The following is a 22,274-nucleotide window of genomic DNA, read 5'->3' as shown; positions in this document are numbered from 1 at the left end:
TAAACATTAGTTACTCTGAAAAAATATATATATACCATATATCCATTATACAAAATCTCATGTATGGGATAAAAGTAGTTTGTAGATAGATTAGATATTAACTTGCTGAATACAACAGACGAATCTGCTGCATGCAATGAGCACATTACTTATATGAACAATGACCAAACAAATATATATAATTCATTAACATATGTATATTAATACCAAGGATGGTATATAAATAATCATAACACACATGTATAACAGATCTAACATATAGATATTGTGGTTACTACATATTTAAATTAAATATAACCTGTATTATACTGTATTGGTCACTGTTCAAGAGTAAACAGATAAGGAGAGAAGCAGAGGCCCGAGGGACCCGGGCAGGGAAAGGCAATTTCAAGTTTGGAAGGACTGACCATTAAGGAATCCAGTGTGTATCATTTTCACCTTTATCCACGAGGTCTGGTGTCTTGGACTAGCAGCTGGCAGCGCTTAATACATCCTTGCTGTGGAGGTTACATTGTGCTGTCTCCGTGGTGGTGAGATTACATGCCTATTTTATATCTTTGTTTATGAGTGAGCTTGTTTCCCTCTCCTCAACTTTTTATTAAATTTATACGCTTTTTACGCTATGGGCTGCGCGCGTTCTCTTTTGTTTTTATATATATATATATATATCCCCACATATCCACACAACCATTCAGGTTGAGATAATAAAGTGGTCCGCAAATCCACAGGACATCTCGGCCGGATAGTTCAGGAGAAGTAGATATACAGATAGAAGTGTATATATATATCTATATATATCCATACATACACTCACTTTGACACATTAAAGTTGAGAACCTCTGTACCAGACACAACACACAGAAAAATGTATGTGCAGCATTTTTAAGCAAAAGAAAGTAACCATTAAACCAATAAACTGGCTGTGAAGTGAACCGTGGAAGATGTATTTGTTAATGTGCTTCCTCATTAGACCGTCACCCTGGTGAGATCAGCCGCAGAATCTCCCCAGCATCGCATTGCGGGCAACTTGCTGCCTAACTCTTTTGTGGCACCGGCTGCCATCTCCACCACTGCACCCCTCGCCTCCTTCTCCCCACCAACAAACAGAAGCGCCCCAGCCACAAACAAATCTCTTTCCACCGGGGTTTCCAAAGTTTCCGGGTCAGCAGGCGCCACGGGCCCAAAAATACAGAGTTCGGCCACTGGAGTAACACCGGAGACCTCTCAGGACAAGCTGGCCGAACAGGTAAAACTGGTAAGAGTAGAACAATAGATATATTTCAATGACCACAAACAATAGCCGAGTTCAGCATGTGGCTTCGGCGTCACTCTTAAACACAACAGTAATGGGGCTTTGGGGAAACTGCAACAGTAAATGTATGTTTGGTTCTGGTGTACGACAACAAACAAATGTTTTCATCTGCCCCTCCTTACATCTCACCCTAATATCTCACTATATACTCCTCTGCCCCTCCTTACATCTCACCCTAATATCTCACTATACCCTTCTCTGCCCCTCCTTACATCTCACCCTAATATCTCACTATTCACTCCTCTGCCCCTCCTTACATCTCACCCTAATATCTCACTATACTCTCCTCTGCCCCACCTTACATCTCACCCTAATATCTCACTATACGCTCCCCTGCCTCTCCTTACATCTCACCCTAATATCTCACTATACTCTCATTTGCCCCCCCTTACACCTCACCCTAATATCTCACTATACACTCCCCTGCCTCTCCTTACATCTCACCCTAATATCTCACTATACCCTCCTCTGCCCCTCCTTACATTACAACCTAATATCTCACTATACCCTCCTCTGCCCCTCCTTACATCTCATCCTAATATCTCACTATACACTCCTCTGCCCCTCCTTACATCTCACCCTAATATCTCACTATACCCTACTCTGCCCCTCCTTACATCTCACTCTAATCTCTCACTATACACTCCCCTGCCTATCCTTACATCTCACCCTAATATCTCACTATACTCTCCTCTGCCCCTCCTTACATCTCACCCTAATTTCTCACTATACCTTCCTCTGCCCCTCCTTATACTTCACCCTAATATCTCATCACTATACACTCCCCTGCCCCTCCTTACATCTCAGCCCTAATATCTCACTATATACTCATCTGCCCCTCCTTACATCTCACCCTAATATCTCACTATACCCTACTCTGCCCCTCCTTACATCTCACCCTAATATCTCACTATACCCTACTCTGCCCCTCCTTACATCTCACCCTAATATCTCACTATACCCTACTCTGCCTCTCCTTACATCTCACCCTAATATCTCACTATACCCTACTCTGCCCCTCGTTACATCTCAGCCCTAATATCTCACTATACACTCCTCTGCCCCTCCTTACATCACAACCTAATATCTCACTATACCCTCCTCTGCCCCTCCTTACATCTCATCCTAATATCTCACTATACACTCCTCTGCCCCTCCTTACATCACAACCTAATATCTCACTATACCCTCCTCTGCCCCTCCTTACATCTCACCCTAATATCTCACTATACTCTCCTCTGCCTCTCCTTACATCTCACCCTAATATCTCACTATACTCTCCTCTGCCGCTCCTTACATCACAACCTAATATCTCACTATACCCTCCTCTGCCCCTCCTTACATCTCATCCTAATATCTCACTATACACTCCTCTGCCCCTCCTTACATCACAACCTAATATCTCACTATACCCTCCTCTGCCCCTCCTTACATCTCATCCTAATATCTCACTATACACTCCTCTGCCCCTCCTTACATCACAACCTAATATCTCACTATACCCTCCTCTGCCCCTCCTTACATCTCAGCCCTAATATCTCACTATATACTCCTCTGTCCCTCCTTACATCTCACCCTAATATCTCACTATACCCTACTCTGCCCCTCGTTACATCTCAGCCCTAATATCTCACTATTCACTCCTCTACCCCTCCTTACATCTCAGCCCTAATATCTCACTATACCCTCCTCTGCCCCTCCTTACATCTCACCCTAATATCTCACTATACTCTCCTCTGCCTCTCCTTACATCTCACCCTAATATCTCACTATACTCTCCTCTGCCGCTCCTTACATCACAACCTAATATCGCACTATACCCTCCTCTGCCCCCTCCTTACATCTCATCCTAATATCTCACTATACACTCCTCTGCCCCTCCTTACATCACAACCTAATATCTCACTATACCCTCCTCTGCCCCTCCTTACATCTCATCCTAATATCTCACTATACACTCCTCTGCCCCTCCTTACATCACAACCTAATATCTCACTATACACTCCTCTGCCCCTCCTTACATCACAACCTAATATCTCACTATACCCTCCTCTGCCCCTCCTTACATCTCATCCTAATATCTCACTATACACTCCTCTGCCCCTCCTTACATCACAACCTAATATCTCACTATACCCTTCTCTGCCCCTCCTTACATCTCACCCTAATATCTCACTATTCACTGCTCTGCCCCTCCTTACATCTCACCCTAATATCTCACTATACTCTCCTCTGCCTCTCCTTACATCTCACCCTAATATCTCACTATACTCTCCTCTGCCGCTCCTTACATCACAACCTAATATCGCACTATACCCTCCTCTGCCCCTCCTTACATCTCATCCTAATATCTCACTATACACTCCTCTGCCCCTCCTTACATCACAACCTAATATCTCACTATACCCTCCTCTGCCCCTCCTTACATCTCATCCTAATATCTCACTATACACTCCTCTGCCCCTCCTTACATCACAACCTAATATCTCACTATACCCTCCTCTGCCCCTCCTTACATCTCACCCTAATATCTCACTATACCCTACTCTGCCCCTCGTTACATCTCAGCCCTAATATCTCACTATTCACTCCTCTACCCCTCCTTACATCTCAGCCCTAATATCTCACTATACCCTCCTCTGCCCCTCCTTACATCTCAGCCCTAATATCTCACTATACCCTACTCTGCCTCTCCTTACACCTCACCCTAATATCTCACTATACCCTCCTCTGCCCCTCCTTACACCTCACCCTAATATCTCACTATACCCTCCTCTGCCCCTCCTTACATCTCAGCCCTAATATCTCACTATACCCTACTCTGCCCCTCCTTACATTTCAGCACTAATTTATTTCTATATATAATTTCCCCTTGGGCCCCGCAAAGCCGTAAGGCCGGCCCTACAGTACACATTAATATGCATTGACCCCTTGCAGATACACTTGTTATAACACCCTCCTCCTGTCTCTATAACTTCTCCCTATTTATCACTTAGATTGTAAGCTCTTCAGTGCATGGACTCCTTTTCTTAATGTTTCTTTTATGTATGACGCGCTTATTCATATTATATCACGTGTGTTACTGCGGTAAAGCACAAAGTACATGGATGGCGCTATATAAAGATATACATACATCCCTAAATTGATCTTTATGTCTCTTTTTATGAACGGATTGTGAACATCAAAACAATGCTTGTTGGTGAACAGTACTGGAAGACCACAGAAGCTCAAAATCATACTGCATACGAAGTGTATTTTGGAAGACACACTTAGTCTTTGAGTATCCACTTTGTGTAGAGATAGAAATATTGCTTAACTTGCATGACAAAACAAAGCCCTATGATTGTGTAAACTGTTGATTTACTATGGGTATGGCTTCGTAATATAACCTACCCACGCACCGACTTGCTAGTATTTGTTTGTCAAACGCGTTCCTTGCAGGAGAACCAGGTCCATCAGCGCATCGCAGAGCTGAGGAAGGAAGGTTTGTGGTCCCTGAGGCGGCTGCCCAAACTCCAGGAGGCGTCCCGACCGAAATCCCACTGGGATTACCTGCTGGAAGAGATGCAGTGGATGGCTGCCGACTTCGCCCAAGAGAGGATGTGGAAAGTGGCCAGTGCTAAGAAGGTAATGTTATGTTGGGTAGAAATGAGATACTGAACATCTTTTGTAATGCAATAGGGTTTCCAAAGAAATTGGCAAAACATAATGTTAGGCAAATGTTCACCGTTCTCCTTAGAAATCCTATTACAAACGTAACGTTACACAGGCCTTTCTTTTCTCTTGCTTGTAGGCTAAGGCTAAGGCCCCGGTATCTCCGCTGTAACGCGCGCCCGCGATATTGTCGGCGCGTTCAGCCGATTCCCCGGTCTGCAGCTCACTGCAGGAAGAGAGACCGGGGGGGGGGGGCGTGGCGGGGGAGTGACGGGGGCGCGGCCATGACGTCACCCGGCAGGTTCGCCCTCATTGGCTGAACCGCCGGGGGGCGTGCCTAATCGCTCGACGCGAGTCCTGCTCTCAATTCTATTGAGAGCAGGAGCATCTCTCGCCCGAGCGCTGCGGCCCCCTCTCGCAGCGGGCCCAGCACCATTGAGGGGAGGGCTCTCGTCCGTGCAGCGTCCGCCACAGCGGACGCTGTAGTAGGCAGCGGGGGCAAGGCCTAATGCTGTAGTTCAGGAGGAGTCAACTCCGGTCCTCAAGGGCAACCAACAGGCCAAGTTTTTAAGGATATCCCTGCTTCAGCACAGGTGGCTCAATCAGTGGCTCAGTCAATGATTGAGCCACCTTTGCTGAAGCAGGGATATCCACAATACCTGGATTGTTGGTGGCTCTTGAGGACCGGAGTTGGCCACCCTTGCTGTAGTTGGTATTTAATACCTTGAAATAATAGTACGGTATCTTGCTTCCCCCCCCCGCCCCGCCCCCCTTTTTAGTTGGTGAGAACAGCTGCTCGTCACCATGAAGAAAAGAAGGTGAATGAGCAGCGAGCCAGGAAGGAGCAGCAGAGCAAACTGAGACGTATTGCTGCTTCCATCGCAAGGGAAATAGAGTATTTCTGGTCCAACATTGAACAGGTAAAACTTCATATCATTTGCTTAAACTTCAAAAATAGTTGCTGAAGCGATGAAGATCTTTGTACAAGAAGAAGTTTAAACCCATCGCTGTTGGGAGAGAGTGCGACTCAGTATTTTCTTTCATCGGTATGCTGTCTCTATACAGCTGAACAGACTTGTAGGAATAAAGCCCCCACGTGGATTCTCTCCTTTGCAAAAATGTCTGCACATAGAACCTTAAAGAGGCAATCCAAGCGGCACTCGAGAAAAAAAAAAAAAAAAAATATATATATACTGTATATATATATATATATATATATATATATATATATATATATATATATATATATATATATATATACACATACAGCCTTTCAAAAAACTAATTTCCTATGCTGCTGATCGATTAGTTCGCCCGTGATCGATCAGCAAAGATCCTGTTTCTCAGGGTTAACTAAATGGCTGCCTTTCAGTTTCAATCAGTCCTTCATTCAGTGCAACTCACCAGCTACAATGTATTCTTATATTACTAAGGTAACATCTATTGTTAGGCCGCGCTTATAGTGCTGGCGACGTGACCGATGACGTCACCTGTCGCCATTAGCAAAAGTTATAATTTGGTTTTTAGCGACGTCGCTGGCAACAAGGCCAGTGACGTCACGAAGGGGGCGGGCAGTGCAATCTGATTGGCTTGGAGACATGTATAGAAGGGGAAGAGGAAAGATCCCTAAACGATGCACTCTACTCTATCAAAATAATAAATTGTTTATTGGTTAAATGCGGTAAACATAGAAAATGCTTAAAACCTAAGGGGATGTGCTGTAGGAAATCCTATATATAGATTTCGCTATTTGTCAAATGGCATAGGTAATTAAACCTTATAGTAGCCAATCATGCTTAATGTATCTTGCAATAAATGTAAAATGTGAAATATAACATCTTCACATAAATACAATGTATACAGTTGCTGAGATAGGTCCCTATAGGGTTATGACATGAGTGTACATAAATCCTGTTGAGTGAGAAAATGTAATAATATCAGGTGACACTAGCTGAATTACCAATGTGTAGCAATGTCATCAGAATATGCCTGTGTTCTTCACATGGCACTTCTGCCCACACACATAAGCTCAGTGAAATCCCTGTATACGAGTAGCCCCAGTGATCTGTATAATGATCTACCTGAGGATAAACGTTGCCGGATGTACTCACAGCCGCCCGGTGTAACTGCACTCTGACATACACTTGTAATTGTATGAAAATAGCTCCGCATTCACTCGTGGTAGATAGTAATCAACAAGGACAAACATACCCTAATGCCGCTAACTCTAGGTAGTGGGATCCACATCTGTGGCCCACATCTTAGTTAAACTGTATAGTTCTATTGCAGCAGACAATGAACAGACTACTAAGCGTCTGTCGCACACCCGACATTTTCATACAATTACAAGTGTATGTCAGAGTGCAGTTACACCAGGCGGCTGTGAGTACATCCGGCAACGTTTATCCTCAGGTAGATCATTATACAGATCACTGGGGCTACTCGTATACAGGGATTTCACTGAGCTTATGTGTGTGGGCAAAAGTGCCATGTGAAGAACACAGGCATATTCTGATGACATTGCTACACATTGGTAATTAAACTAGTGCCACCTGATATTATTACATTTTCTCACTCAACAGGATTTATGTACACTCATGTCATAACCCTATAGGGACCTATCTCAGCAACTGTATACATTGTATTTATGTGAAGATGTTATATTTCACATTTTACATTCATTGCAAGATACATCAAGCATGATTGGCTACTATAAGGTTTAATTACCTATGCCATTTGACAAATAGCGAAATCTATAGATAGGATTTCCTACAGCACATCCCCTTAGGTTTTAAGTATTTTCTATGTTTACCGCATTTAACCAATAAACAATTTATTATTTTGATTTAGTAGAGTAGAGTGCATCGTTTAGGGATCTTTCCTCTTCCCCTTCTATACATGTGTATTATCCCTGATAGCACCTCTCTAGCAAGTAATTAATTCTCAGCTGAGCAGAATTATCTCCCCCCCCCCCCTTTTGTGGTTTGGAGACAGTCACATGTGGCGACTGTCTCTTAAAAAATCAAATTTACCCGGCTTCAAAATATTTGGTCGCGACATCGCTCCGTCGCCGTCGCGCTTACTATAAGCGCTTGCGACAGAGTCAATGTTTTTTTATCGGAGCGACGTTGTGTCGCTGTCGCAAGGCACTATAAGCGCAGCCTTAGGCTGAGTCCATAGAAGGCACGTCCGTGCTGAGCCGTGCGGACGCCCCTGCATCCTCCATGAGGATGTCTTTAGAGGGGGCTCACGCGAGCGTCCGCAGCCGTGCTGAGGCGTTGGATTTTTCAGCTGACAGCCAAACTGTTTTTTAGAGCGTGGTCGGCTGAAAACATCCAATCAGCGCGGAGCAGCGTCAACGTCACGGCGCCGTGACGTTGACGTCAGTGCGTCGCGGGCGATTGGCCCAGCGACGTCACTGCCCCGCCTCCCTCAGTCTCCCCCCGCCTCCCGATCGCGCCCGCTGGCTCGCCTGCATGGGCATTAAATCGCGCAGATTTCAGCCTCAGCCTCAGCGCGCCTCAGCCCTGCTACCCCCTCTATGGCCCCAGCCTTACAGTTTGCAGCTCAACCTGCTGGGAATGTTGGCAACAAATTGTAACAAACAGGAAAGTGTTGCTAAACCCTGCTATAGAAATCAAAGGATGCTCAGGATATTAAAACTCGTTAAAATGGCTTTAAAAGTTGAATAAGAATTAAAAAAAAACATTAGTACGTTTTATCTAATACTACAGAACTGATGTATTTAAAACAAAACCCACATGTAGGTAATTCCATGAATTGCTCCTTATTGAATGCAGTTTTACCCAGTTTATTGCTAGATGCCCTTTCTCCACACGGTGTATCCTTTATCTTAGGTTGTGGAAATCAAGTTGCAAATGGAGTTTCAAGAGAAGAGGAGGAAAGCGTTGAACTTAAACATGGACTCGATGAGAGGTAAACCATTTCTATGCGTATTCATGCAGTCTTATAAACCGTAGCCCACACGTCACAAATCTATACTTTTATTTTATTTTTTATGCTGCTCTGTGTTTATATTATTCTGGATTGTATCAATTTTTAATGTCACCTGACATTTAGAAAAAGATCAGTTTTTGAATTGGATAAAAGCATGAATAGGTTTCAACCACACATTATATGTTATGGTGGGTAAAAAAGTGTCAAAAACCCTCCACCGCACAGTGTACAGCAAATAAAAATATCACTTGTGTGCACTTTCACATGTCTCAGACAGGTCTGCAACTCTGTCTTTGCATCATTATCTCGTAGAATACAATGCTTCCACCTTAGCAAGGGATTCTGGGTAATGACAGGCACATGAGCACACAGAGTCACCTCTTGCTTCTAATCCATTTTAGCTCGGACCCCTATAAGCTTATACCTGCTGTATAAAATCAGGAGGCAGTCGATGACGTCTCTAATACGTTGTACAGCATTGCCCCTGTATATTTAATGATATCCCGTGTTCTTTTACGGCATGTCCCCAATGACAGCTGCCTTAAATCAAGCGTAATACAAAAAAAAAACTCTTTGCATCTGTCCAAGCTGCGGTATAGGTACATATTTCATTTCTCAGAAAAGGACTTATGTCTTGTATTGCCTGCGTCCAAGCTATAAATGGCGGAGATCAGCGACTGATGGCTAATAATTACCGATTTTCAGGTCCACTTAAGGCAATAGAAGAGGCGTGTGTGAAATATGAACAGGGAAGCAGCAAGGTAACTTATTCAATTCTAATGATCCTCATTTTCTCACTTCAGAACTTAAACCCTTTGAGAATATAGTGAATCCAGCTCTCTATTCTGAGACACCGCAGGCACCTCAAACCTTTATTTGCACCAAACACTTTTCATTTACCCTGCAATTATTTCGTTTATGGGTAATCGTTAATATTTATCCATAGTCTATAGCAAAGACCGTATCCACATCGCTTTACATACTGTGGTACACTTTATAGAGTCAATGTATTTTAGATAGATGGGGGCTTACCAATGGCCAGAAGTTGCTAGTATGTGAACCGGCTTCTCCCACACGTGTAACACAACAAGTTCACAGCTAGGATTTCATGTAAAGTTAAAGAGCATGATGTCTTATAGGGTTTGCTACTCTTTGCTAGGTTTCATCAGCTTGGAGAAAGAGAAAAATGTGTTCCTCCAGGAGTGATGGGGAAGGTTGGTTCATTTTCTTCATTACTTGACTGGCAACAAGATCGTTTTGCTACTTGTACCAATACTCTTCTCAGAACTGCAGTATTTCAGGGTGGCATGGGTCATGTAGGCAGGCAGGAGTCAATGTTAGTGCATTTGGAATATGAGAATAAGTACATCAGATGGAGCAGACACAGACAAGAAAGCAAAGTCAAGTATCGCCTGGAGTACACCGTGGAGGTATTAGGTGGGTCTTGGGACAAAAGCTAAAGGCCTGTGATTCCCGTCCATCTCTTTCTTTACTTCAGAACCTGTAATAGGCAGAAGGCCCAAGTGCAGCGTGAATATCCGCCACTCCTGTTTGCAGGTGTCACCTCCTTTCTGACATCATTGTTTTACATTTAGTGGACGATGAGGAGGAAACCATAGCGGAGCAGGAGACGAAAGAAGGAAGCATTGACCATCAAGCTGAGCTGTCTGAATTAGCCCGAGAAGGTACGTGTTCACCGCCGGGCTTCACGACGCGCTCTGCCTTCTTTGCTTCTCGCTCTGGGATGTAGTTAGAAGACCATCAGAACGGGTGCAAGTGCTGGTAAATGCAGAGGAATTCATTGTAGTTGAATCTATCATTACCTGAGCAGTATTTTGGTTTATTGTACTCTGATTTTTGTTTTGTTTACATCTTCACACCCTGGTGGTTATTAAATAAATAACGATAGTGCCAATCGGGACACTATCGCAAAGTCAATGAGGGTTTAAACTTTTACAACATGCACTTTCTTCAACCAGGGTTTCAAGTAATCCCTTTGATGTATTTCTAACTGCAGATACTTATTACCAGTGTGCCCATAGATTGCTGGTTCGTTGCATATTTGCTTCTTGTTCTTGTAGCGCATCTGTCCCTAGATGATCTGGTAAAGAAGTACGAAGGGGCTTATGATGAGAGTTTTCACTGGCCACGCACCTCTTCCCAACACGAAGACGAGAAACGTACCAGCCACGGTATGTGTGGCTGACCACGCCGTTTTTTTTAGCATCTTATTTGACTCGGCTTCCTTGACCTGAACTGAACACATTCATTTATTTCTTTTTTTGGGGGGGGCAGAAATGGAGGAGCCAACAGCAGAGTCTTTCAGCTCTCAGAAACACACCGTGCTTATTGATTCTCTGCTCAGTATTGACCAGTACAGAACAGCTGACCGGGCCAGCACTGGACACTTAGGCTCGAGAAAACACACCAGAGACATTTCAGAGGTGGCAAGAACAGCGGAACTTCTTCTTCCCAGAGGAAGCGCCCGCATCACATCTGCAGTAAGGACATTCACCTTTCACTTTGTTTTGGCTACAAACACACCTCCTCTTTCTCAGGTTATTGCAGTTGCTGGGCACCAAAAAAAAAAAGAAACTTCCCACCTTCAAATTGGCTGTATATAAAATAGTCATTTCTTAAGGCAGTTCTATCCTGAAGTGTTCAGTGTTTGAGTCTGTACATAAACTCCAAATATAACAGCGTGTTCACCTGTGAAAAGCTAATACAATGTGGCATTTTGCTTCCTGTGTCCTCTGCAGTAAACTGCAGGCTAACATAATGAAGGTGTGAATGGCGTCTCTGTTGGTTGAGAAGGATTGTTGCCAACAGGCAATTAAACCATAATTTAATAGGCAACTACTATATATACTTGCAAAAGGACTCAAAAATACAAATAGATTGCTGCAGTATTAAAAAAAAAGAAAGAGAGACACACTTTTAAGCATTGCAGGCCCACCGGCAGCGAAAGGGTTAAAATAAGGTACCTTAAAGTTAAGCACCGTTTAGTAAATATGACCCATTGAAGGCATTGTCCACAAAACAGTTTATTTTATTCTTTTCACTGACCATCTAATTTAATAAGTAATTACTAAAAAGCCCAGCGAGAGAAACTATTGGTCAGCAATGAAATATTAACTAGTGAATCCCCGAACTAAATGATTTTGTTCATTCTTTATGATCTTCAGCTTTCCAGCTTTTACTTGTGTGTACAGGTGAAAATGAGCTCCCCCTCCCTGCTGCATGGCAGTCTGCGGGAGTACCAGCAGATCGGGCTGGACTGGTTAGCGAAGCAGTACAGGAAGAACCTGAACGGGATTCTGGCCGATGAGACCGGGCTGGGCAAGAACATCCAGGTGATCGCTCTCTTGGCACATCTGGCCGGCAATGAAGGTGAGGAAATGCAACTGACCCACGTTACAAAGATGTGTAACTGATGCATTGGCTGTTGTCGGTGTTGTGCTCACTATTGCTCTGGTTTTGTGGTTTATCCATTCAGAAGATACAAAAGAATATCCGTTGCTGACATGCGAGGGTGGTACACAGTCTGGGCTGCTCTGTGGTTTAGTTAGAAAACCGTTGTTACTTTGCACAACATTCTCATTATTCATCATCTCACTGACACTGGCATTTGTGACCAACATTATTTCCCAAACACATCATGCCTGAGGTGCTAGCATCAGTGAGAACTAGGCATTTTCTGCTTAGTGAGAGCTTTGGTTCAGGTAAAGAAAATGTGCTACGGGATAGTGATAACGATATATAATAACATTTTATTGATGTAGCACCTTTCTCCCAATGGGACTCAAAGCACTTCACAGTTACAGAAAGGGAAAAAGAAGAGAACATTTAATGTTATAAACGAGACCGAACGTCAGGAATACAGGATGGGACGGTACTGTAGCTATTAAACGCCGGACAGGTTGTGGTTTATTAATTAAATGCCTGGGTAACCAGGTCTTGAGCCTGTTTTTATAGAGTCCCAGAGACAGGGTCTCTGGCACTGTACGAGGCAAACTGTTCCAAACTCTTTGTTGAAATATTGTTTCGTATTTCAAGGCTCTAGTAACCTTATCGGTTCCGGAGAAGTACAGTATAGATGTTTTTTGTTGTGACAACATTTGAACGAACCTCCTGAGGTTTTGATTTTATTCGCGTTGTGTAGTTCGAAGAAATCTGTGCGGTTTCAAAAGCAAACCAGACAGATACCCTTGCTCTGCCTAAACGTGTGTGTGTGTGTGTATATATATATTTATAATTATAAAATGTAGTGCTACTAAAACATAATCACCAATTAGTGTAAAGAAAAGACATATATGTGAGATATGAGATAACAATGGCCTGTAACGCCGTGATAGAGAATAATCTAAGAGGTAAAAAATAAAATATATATATATAATTTATTTATTTATTGAATGTGCTCAAATGGCATAGTGCATACATTGTAAACCTAAAGGGAAAAGAATCCCAGAAAGCCCTCTCTACAATGTAAATGAATTGGTGATGTAATTAAAATTAAATATTTAATTATATCAAATAGTCTAAAAGAAAGGGGGAACTGATCATGAAAACAAATAAGGGTGCCAATCAAAAATAGTATTAAAGTGGACTAAAGTGTTGTCTGTACATCAGCAATCTCCATTATCATTAGGTGGTGAATCTGTATATGGAGCGAAGGACTGGGTTCAAAATTCAAAGACCCACAGCAATACAAAGTGTCCTAAATTATGCCTCAAATGGCATCTATTTACTCCCTGAGTATCTAAGTGTATGTACAGATCTCTGTCTTCAAATAGACTGGGTTTCAAAAGCCCTGTGCACCATCATTTCACCCATGGACAAGTCTTGTGTTCCAATACATCACATTTAATAGTGGGGAAAGTACTCCTCTTCAAAGCGATGCAAGCGCCTCATTATTATATGCAAGTAGGGGAGATAAGTGTTTTGATTTGCAGCATTTCAGAAGCTGCTGTTGCGTCTCTTACGCAGTGCGCCGTTTTCATTTCCCAGGTAACTGGGGGCCGCACCTGGTCGTGGTGCGGAGCTGTAAGATACTGAAGTGGGAGCTGGAATTTAAACGCTGGTGCCCAGGCTTAAAGGTCCTTTTATACTTCGGCAGCCAAAGAGAACTTAGAAAGAAGAGACAGGTATTGCATTGGTTACGTCACCATAACAATCCGATCAGCTCGTGTGTAACTGAACAGAACATACACAGACAAACACAGGAAAGGAAAGTTTGATACATCTGTATTGTGTGTGTGTGTGTGTGTGTCCTTGATACAGTGGTACTAAGAGACGCATGATGAAAATGTCCCCATTAGCTTCCATTTAACACACAACTTGACCTGATATCTACAGTAGCGCCAACGAGTATTCTAAAACAAATCTGGGGCTATCACCAACAAGGCCCAGGTACATGCTGGGTACATGCTGGGTACATGCTGCAACATTTCAGTGACATTTCTGCAGGCAGACTAATGGCCCATCGGATTGACAGCGGGGGTCCCTGGCAGTCCCATTCTAACTAAATGGGACTGCCAGGGACCCTGCTGTGTTAATCCGATGGGCCATTAGTCTGCCTGCAGAAATGTCACTGAAATGATGCAGCATGTACCCAGCATGTACCTGGGCCTTGTTGGTGATAGCCCCAGATTTTCCTAGGCAAGTTTTAGAATACTCGTCGGCGCACCTGTACTAGACCATTTAATCCTAAATCTCAAGAATTTCCAAAACCAAGATGATCTTTTCAGTTAAATAAAGCTTTGACGAGCTGGGGTGAAGCTGCATTGTTTGTATCCTGCAAAGCTTGTATTGCCTTGTTTTGTTCTACTCCATGTGGCAGGAGTGGGGGGAGCCCAACTGCTTCAACGTCTGCATCACCTCGTACAAGCAGCTGTTCAAGGGCCACCAGGCCTTCATGAAGATGAGATGGAAGTACCTGGTGCTGGATGAAGTGCAGCAGATCAGAAACATGACGGAGAAGCACTGGGAAGCGGTCTTCAATCTACCAAGGTTTTGTGATTTAAATATGTTTTTTGTGGAAGAGGCTTGGTAACATGTTGCTTGACCAACAATGGCATTCTTTATGAAACAGAAAAAGTACATCCGTGGAAGGCGCAGAGAGAGACAATGATTGGCCAAATATCCCACAAAGAGCAGATGACCAAAGTAGGAATTGAACCCAGGCACTTGTACATTGGAGAACATCATCTCAAGCATTATGCTACTCCAGGGGTGGCCAACTCCAGTCCTCAAGGGCCACCACCAGGTTAGGTTTTAAGGATATCCCTGCTTCAGCATAGGTGGCTCATTCATTCTGACTGAGCCACTGATTGAGCAACCTGTGCTGAAGCAGGGATATCCCCAATGCCTGGCCTGTTGGTGACCCTTGAGGACTGGAGTTGGTCACCCCTGTGCTACACCTTCTCCAAGTCTTGGTGTTGGGGGTGTTATTAAAAGGCCGGTTTTATTCGCACTTAAAAAGTATTTTATATCACGCAGTTTGCCGGATATATTCATCATACGAAAGATGATTTAAGAGGCAAACTGAGAAATGTAAGTTAAGCTCTTACAATCTAACAAACACACGACCCGTGGGCTGTAAACGGCCCGCGGGGGCTTCACGTGTGACTCCCAGCCTCTGCTCTCCTCCCCCCCCCTATGCCATGCAGACCTGATAAGGGTCGGACTCGGGACTTGTGGAAATCTCCAGTGGCAGCGGATGGGCCCAGTAACCCACCCCCCCTCTTACCCCGGTGCAGAGTGTGCGGGAACGTTGCTTTCCGCGGGTTAGAGCCACTTCTTACTCTCCTCAGTCACCTGTTACATGACAGTGTGCACATGAATAGTGCCCCGCTCCCCTCCTGTGCTCAATTCCGAGGGTAAGAAGAGGAGCGGGCGGTATTCATTAGCGCAGGGGTGCGCAAACTTTTTAGTTCGTGCCCCCTGTCTGTGCTCCCCCCCCCTGCTCACGCCGCCCCTCCTTACCTGCTTCCAGGCTTCGGCGGAGTCATTTGATGTCACGACGTCATGTGACGCCGCGTTGCCATGGCAACACATTGCCATTTGACCCAAATGACACTGCATTGTCTTGGCGACGCGTCGCCGAAGAGCCGGCCGAGAGCAGAAGCCGTAACCCTAAGCCTCACGCCTCCCCTGGCATTTAATTAAAATGCCTTGTGGAAGAGCGCAGGGTCTCTGCAACTGCAGCGCCCCCCCTGGAAAATCCCGCGCCCCCCAATTTGCACACCCCTGTATTAGCGCACCGGCAGCTGCAACGTCCCTCCTTCCTTTGCACCGTGATCAGAGAGAGGTGCCCTCCCCCATGTCACGACGCCTTCCCTTTCTTTGTATTGATGAACGCACTTTTATTTGCAGCCAGCGCCGGCTGCTTCTCAGGGACACCCCGCTGCAGAACACTTTGATGGATCTCTGGACCATGGTGCACTTCCTAATCCCAGGAATATCCAAGGCGTACCTGGATTACCCAGTGAAAGCCAGCAGCGAGGAAAACCAGGACTACTGTCACAAGCTTGTCATAAGGCTGCACAGGGTGAGTCCGTTTCAGCTGCTTCAGCTTAATACCATGTGCGAGTCAGGTCATCCTTGGAGACAGGTTTGACCAGACACTTAATATTCTATACCAGGGGTGGACAACACCAGTCCTCAAGGGCCACCAACAGGTCAGGTTTTCTGGACATCCATGCTTCAGCACAGGTTGAGCCACTGATTAAGCCACCTGTGCTGAAGCAGGGACTGTACTCAATCAGTGGCTGTCGAAGATTGCACCACCTGTGCTGAAGCAGGGATATCCTGAAAACCTGACCAGTTGGTGGCCCTTTGCGGACTGGGTTTGCCCACCCCTGTATCTATCAGATAAAACAGCATTATTTAAGACATTTCAGAATCATACCTTCTGGGGTTAATCGATGTGTAAATGTAATTAAACTGCAACAATCCTTCATTGTGGAAATAATACCTAGAAAGGCAATGCTCGTTATGTTTTACAAATGTTCTTCTAATTAAAATAGATATTGTCACTTATGAGAGCTGTGTGCATACTGTAGCTCCCTGCTGGCAGTGACAGTACAGTGTATTGCATAGTAAATATTGGCAGATATAAATGCTGCGCTGAGTATATTTTCAGATAGTGAAAACATGAATCTCTATGCAGCCGAATATAATGAAACATAAAATCAAATGTAAGGCCCTGTTTAGGTGCACAATAATAGGTACAATAGATTAGTTATTTTTTTCTAAAGATTGTTTTTATTGGTCTTGAACACAATAATGACGACATATATATTTCAGTCCCTTCTTTAGGATGACTTCTTTTGCCTCTTTCAGACAGTCCAGCCTTTCATTTTACGGCGGTCAAAGAGAGATGTGGAAAAGCAGCTGACCAAAAAATACGAGCATGTTCTAAAGTGCCGTCTTTCCAACCGTCAGAGGGCTCTGTATGAGGATGTGATTCTGCAGCCAGGGTATGAGACCGCCACACGGCCAGGCTCACGCCAGTCTGATAGTGGAAAAGCTTTTCAGGGGGAAATTTGGCCAGTTGCATTGGGATCACAGATTTATTCCCCATGTCTGTTTCTCAACTCCAGTCCCCAAGACCCCCCCCACAGGTCAGGTTTTCAGGATATCCCTGCTTCAGCACAGGTGGCTCAATCAGTGGCTCCGTCAAAGACGGAGCCACTGATTGAGCCACCTGTGCTGAAGCTGGGATATCCTGAAAACCTGACCTGAGGGGGGGGGGGGATCTTGAGGATTGGAGTTGAGAACCACTGCTCTAAGTAACATTTGCTCTGCGATGCGTCACTAACTCCACCAGCTCTGAAGAGCATAAACAATGAAGTGTCCTCTTCTTCGCCCAGGACGCAGGATGCCCTGAAGGGAGGCCACTTTGTCAGCGTGCTCCACGTCCTGATGCAGCTGCAGAGAATTTGTAATCATCCTGAGCTGGTGGACCCGCGCCCTGCCCGGTCCTCCTATGTGTGTGACGCGCTGCAGTACGGCACCGCGTCGCTGATACTACAAGCACTGGCATACGATCCCTGGAAGGTGAGAGCAACGCAGGTTTCTGTTGAGTTACTTCAGACATTTGCAAAATTCCCATACAAGGCTAATCATCCAGTAGATTGTAGAAGTGGCACAGTGTGTCCTCCAGGATGTGAGCATAGTCAGGTGCAGACATCACACTCACATTACACAGTAAGGCTTTATTTTTAGCGGCCAGTCGTGTTTGACCCCAGACAGGTGAAACTTCATTGGCAGATTCTGCTCTACAATCTGATACTGTAGATGAACAGTTTACAGTGAGTTACTGTGCAGAGTTACAGTGGTGTGTGACCAGGCATGCGCCAGCAAACACTGCGGTGTCCCACTCACACACTGCAGTGTTCCTCTCACACTCACATTCATACACTGCCGTGTCCCTCTCACATTCATACACTGCCGTGTCCCACTCACACTCATACACTGCGGTCTCCCTCTCACACTCATACACTGCAGTGTTCCTCTCACACTCACATTCATACACTGCCGTGTCCCTCTCACATTCATACACTGCCGTGTCGCACTCACACTCATACACTGCGGTCTCCCTCTCACACTCATACACTGCAGTGTTCCTCTCACACTCACATTCATACACTGTGGTGTCCCACTCACACTCATACACTGCCGTGTCCCTCTCACATTCATACACTGCCGTGTCCCTCTCACACTCATACACTGCCGTGTCCCTCTCGCACTCATACACAGCCGTATCCCTCTTGCACTCATACACTGTAGTGTCACTCTCACTGCCGTGTCCCTCTCACACTCATACACTGTAGTGTCACTCTCACTGCCGTGTCCCGCTCACACTCATACACTGCCGTGTCCCTCTCACACTCATACACTGCCGTGTCCCTCTCACACTCATACACTGTAGTGTCACTCTCACTGCCGTGTCCCTCTCACACTCATACACTGCCGTGCCCCTCTCACACTCATACACTGCCGTGTCCCTCTCACACTCATACACTGCCGTGTCCCTCTCACACTCATACACTGCCGTGTCCCTCTCACACTCATACACTGCCGTGTCCCTCTCACACTCATACACTGCCGTGTCCCTCTCACACTCATACACTGCCGTGTCCCTCTCACACTCATACACTGCCGTGTCCCTCTCACACTCATACACTGCCGTGTCCCTCTCACACTCATACACTACCGTGTCCCTCTCACACCCATACACTGCCGTGTCACTCTCACACTCATACACTGCCGTGTCCCTCTCACACTCATACACTGCCGTGTCCCTCTCACACTCATACACTGCCGTGTCCCTCTCACACTCATACACTGCCGTGTCCCTCTCACACTCATACACTGCCGTGTCCCTCTCACACTCATACACTGCCGTGTCCCTCTCACACTCATACACTGCCGTGTCCCTCTCACACTCATACATTGCCGTGTCCCTCTCACACCCATACACTGCCGTGTCCCTCTCACACTCATACACTGCCGTGTCCCTCTCACACTCATACACTGCCGTGTCCCTCTCACACTCATACACAGACGTGTCCCTCCCACACTCATACCCGGCACATCAGCTTCTGAGATTTGTTCACAGCTGCCAAGTGTTGAAATTTTTTTTTTAACAAGTTGCATTTAACTTTCGAGAATGAGCACGTGTTGCTGTCGTCTTGTTGGTTTTTGCTGACTCCCTCAAATTCAAATGACCCAATTCTTTGCTCTTTAACTGAGGCGCTCACTGTCCTTTCTCCATCCCCGTGCAGAACGTCTTGCTGTACTGAACCGTTAACTCATACTTTGATTTCAGGGTATTAGAAGAGATTGTTCTAAACCCCTAAAGCTTTCATTGCACCACCAGGGCAGACCTTATAGTCCCGGGGGAATACCTCTGTCACCTTATATTACATGCCAGAAGGTCGATAATCCTTTTCTATTAAACACCAGAAGGCAGATCTGTTCCTTTTCGACCTGCTCGGGATGGAGAATAAAATGACTCGTTATGAAGCACAAGTGCTGCCTGGACAAAAAGTGACCAGGAAACTCATCGAGGAGATTTACAGCTCCCCTGAGCCGGCGCTCCGACCCAACCCGGTCAAAATGAAACCCAGCAGGTACGTGCTTCCAGAAGGTACTTTCTGCTTTGCTGTTACAAAGAAGGGGTAACATCGGCTGTTCTCGAACGGTAACAAACGTTCTGTCACCCAGGACACCGAGTAAGTCTACTGTATACATGTCAAATATAACAATGTATATCTCATATTCATGCAGCCACTTCCGAGGTGGAATTGTGCAGCATCTTTGTCGTTTAGTCGGTGTGACCCTCTATGTCAGGGGTGGCGAACTCCAGTCCGCAAGGGCCACCAACAGCTCTGGTTTTCAGGATTATGCCTGCTTCAGCATAGGTGGCTCAATCATTGACTGAGCCACTGATTCAGCCACCTGTGCTGAAGCAGGGATAGCCTTAAAACCTGTTGGTGGCCCTTGGTGGACTGGAGTTGGCCACCCCTGCACTATACAGTAAATTTCCTACGGCTTTCCGTTGGTGCTCCTTCTTGGGACTAGCACGGCTGCTGTATGGTCCATGAGACATGTGTTTTTATTTATTTTTTATTAAATTGGCGCAGAATCGTGCCAAGGTCTTCCCGGAAACTTATTTTGGGGGGAAATGGGCTTTTAATCCTACAGGTTGTTTCAGCCGGTTCTGTACGGTCAGAAGCCAGATGGACGAACTGTCACCTTCCCAAGCGCCCCAGCAGCTCGCGTGGTGACCACAACTACAGCTACCGTCACCCAGCAGGGACAAGCCCGCGGAAGGTCCTCAATCACTACAGCCTCCTCTCATCAGGGTAAGGGAAGGTTGTTGTGCGGTCGCCGTCATATCCAAGCCTTCTCTTGCAGTGTGCCTCTGGGATGCCCCGAGCCACCTTACGCACCAACCCACTTTGTTGTTTGCAGCCTCCTCCGTACTGGGTCAGGCCTTTGCCTGCGCCCCAAAACAGCAGCCGGCAGCGACACTTGGCACAGCCAGTCCCCCATCCACTACTGTGAGACATGTGGGCAAGTCCCAGACTCCCCCGCACACCTTCCAACACACTGTGCTGTCTCAGAGGCTGGTGCTTACTTCCCAGGCACGGTTGCCTAGTAAGTGCCCAGTGTCCCTCTCTCTCAGGGTCTCTACCCTTATCCTTTAACTAGCTGGAGGTTAAAAGGCAAAGGGCACTCTCAATTGTCTGTACGGTGCACAAATCAGGTTTGCCTTGGTCACTCGCTATAAACTGCAGCATATTTGGTTTTTCCGGTTTGCGCACCTAACACGCCTAACCTTCTGCATGATTCCTGCCGACAAAACATCCTTCAGGCTGCACACGGGCCTGATTTCTTAGCTCTTGTGTATGCATCACTAATCCTTCAGCTGTGTGATCATTTCATCCATCCAGGGACAAAAGATGTTCTAAAGATGAGAGGCCATAAGACGCCATGCGGCTCATTCAACTGGTATGGGCCGCCAGGTGTCTCACGGCTCTGCACCACTTAGTAAACATGTCCCTATAGCCTAGTAACCCATTTTGTAAAAGGCAGAGAATGGCATATATTATAAATGAAAAGCCTCAAAGTGACACTTTCTCATACGTTTTCCCATCACTGTGGGAGGGGCCGGCTTTGTTCCCCTTTCCATGATCCAGCCTTTTATCCCGTTTACTTGTGACCTGACAAAGGGAGAATGTTTGCTCCTGAATTATGTTATTTTATTTTTATTTTTTTAAATCAAAATTGTATCACATACAGATACTTGCACTAGTAGAGTTACTTTTTTTTTTAAATCACGATCCAGCCTCTAAAGTCATCAGAAAAAGTAAATCAGTAGTTAGGTTCCCCTGTCATTCCCAAGCCGGTCATGCGTTTTGCTGCACCGGTTATTTGACTGAAGTGGTTGCTTCGTTTACGCTGTATCCATGGCAACGCCGCAGACTATCCGCTCCCTTTTTTACTTGCATTAAAAGTATTTCACGTTGGGTCTTGGAACAGAGCGCATGTTTGTCACAGGACCCTTCTGGCGTTGAAGGGGTTACCTCCAAGCGGCGGGGAAATGTAAGCCGTGCACGTGTTCAGGTACATGCTGAATCTGATCATATCATTATTACAGAAACATGGGGGATAAAGCCTCAGTGAGGACAAGTCTACATGTGCGACCAACACAACTAGGCAAAGACTAAAGTGGAGACCGAAATCCTCAATAGGAGACACAAAGTAACGTTGAGCTCGCAGTATTCTTAATGCAGTAACGTCCATTTATTTGAAGGAACAGGTGAGAGTGCAACGTTTC

The 22,274-nt window shown here is 45.5% G+C and overlaps 1 protein-coding gene across 14 annotated transcripts in view; it reads left to right on the top strand.

The window, feature by feature from the left end:
* The window catches only part of EP400 (E1A binding protein p400), a 70,369-nt gene that overhangs the window by 18,833 nt on the left and 29,262 nt on the right, over positions 1-22,274 (top strand). For 6 of the 14 annotated variants that reach the window (XM_075568622.1, XM_075568625.1, XM_075568628.1 and 3 more), the window contains 18 exons: positions 971-1,255; positions 4,754-4,939; positions 5,746-5,886; positions 8,824-8,902; positions 9,629-9,684; positions 10,083-10,137; positions 10,519-10,608; positions 11,005-11,115; positions 11,219-11,424; positions 12,109-12,313; positions 13,931-14,067; positions 14,763-14,932; positions 16,298-16,472; positions 17,267-17,403; positions 17,797-17,983; positions 19,895-20,061; positions 20,636-20,796; positions 20,906-21,091. In XM_075568622.1, the coding sequence (XP_075424737.1) occupies positions 971-1,255; positions 4,754-4,939; positions 5,746-5,886; positions 8,824-8,902; positions 9,629-9,684; positions 10,083-10,137; positions 10,519-10,608; positions 11,005-11,115; positions 11,219-11,424; positions 12,109-12,313; positions 13,931-14,067; positions 14,763-14,932; positions 16,298-16,472; positions 17,267-17,403; positions 17,797-17,983; positions 19,895-20,061; positions 20,636-20,796; positions 20,906-21,091 (2,734 nt within the window). The remainder of the gene's footprint in view (positions 1-970; positions 1,256-4,753; positions 4,940-5,745; positions 5,887-8,823; positions 8,903-9,628; positions 9,685-10,082; positions 10,138-10,518; positions 10,609-11,004; positions 11,116-11,218; positions 11,425-12,108; positions 12,314-13,930; positions 14,068-14,762; positions 14,933-16,297; positions 16,473-17,266; positions 17,404-17,796; positions 17,984-19,894; positions 20,062-20,635; positions 20,797-20,905; positions 21,092-22,274) is intronic. The other 8 variants (XM_075568627.1, XM_075568623.1, XM_075568634.1 and 5 more) reach the window with 5 other exon arrangements.

Source organism: Ascaphus truei, chromosome 13 (assembly GCF_040206685.1).
Source record: "Ascaphus truei isolate aAscTru1 chromosome 13, aAscTru1.hap1, whole genome shotgun sequence".
Classification (NCBI taxonomy): Eukaryota; Metazoa; Chordata; class Amphibia; order Anura; family Ascaphidae; genus Ascaphus; species Ascaphus truei.
This window is presented reverse-complemented; position numbering and strand designations above follow the sequence as displayed.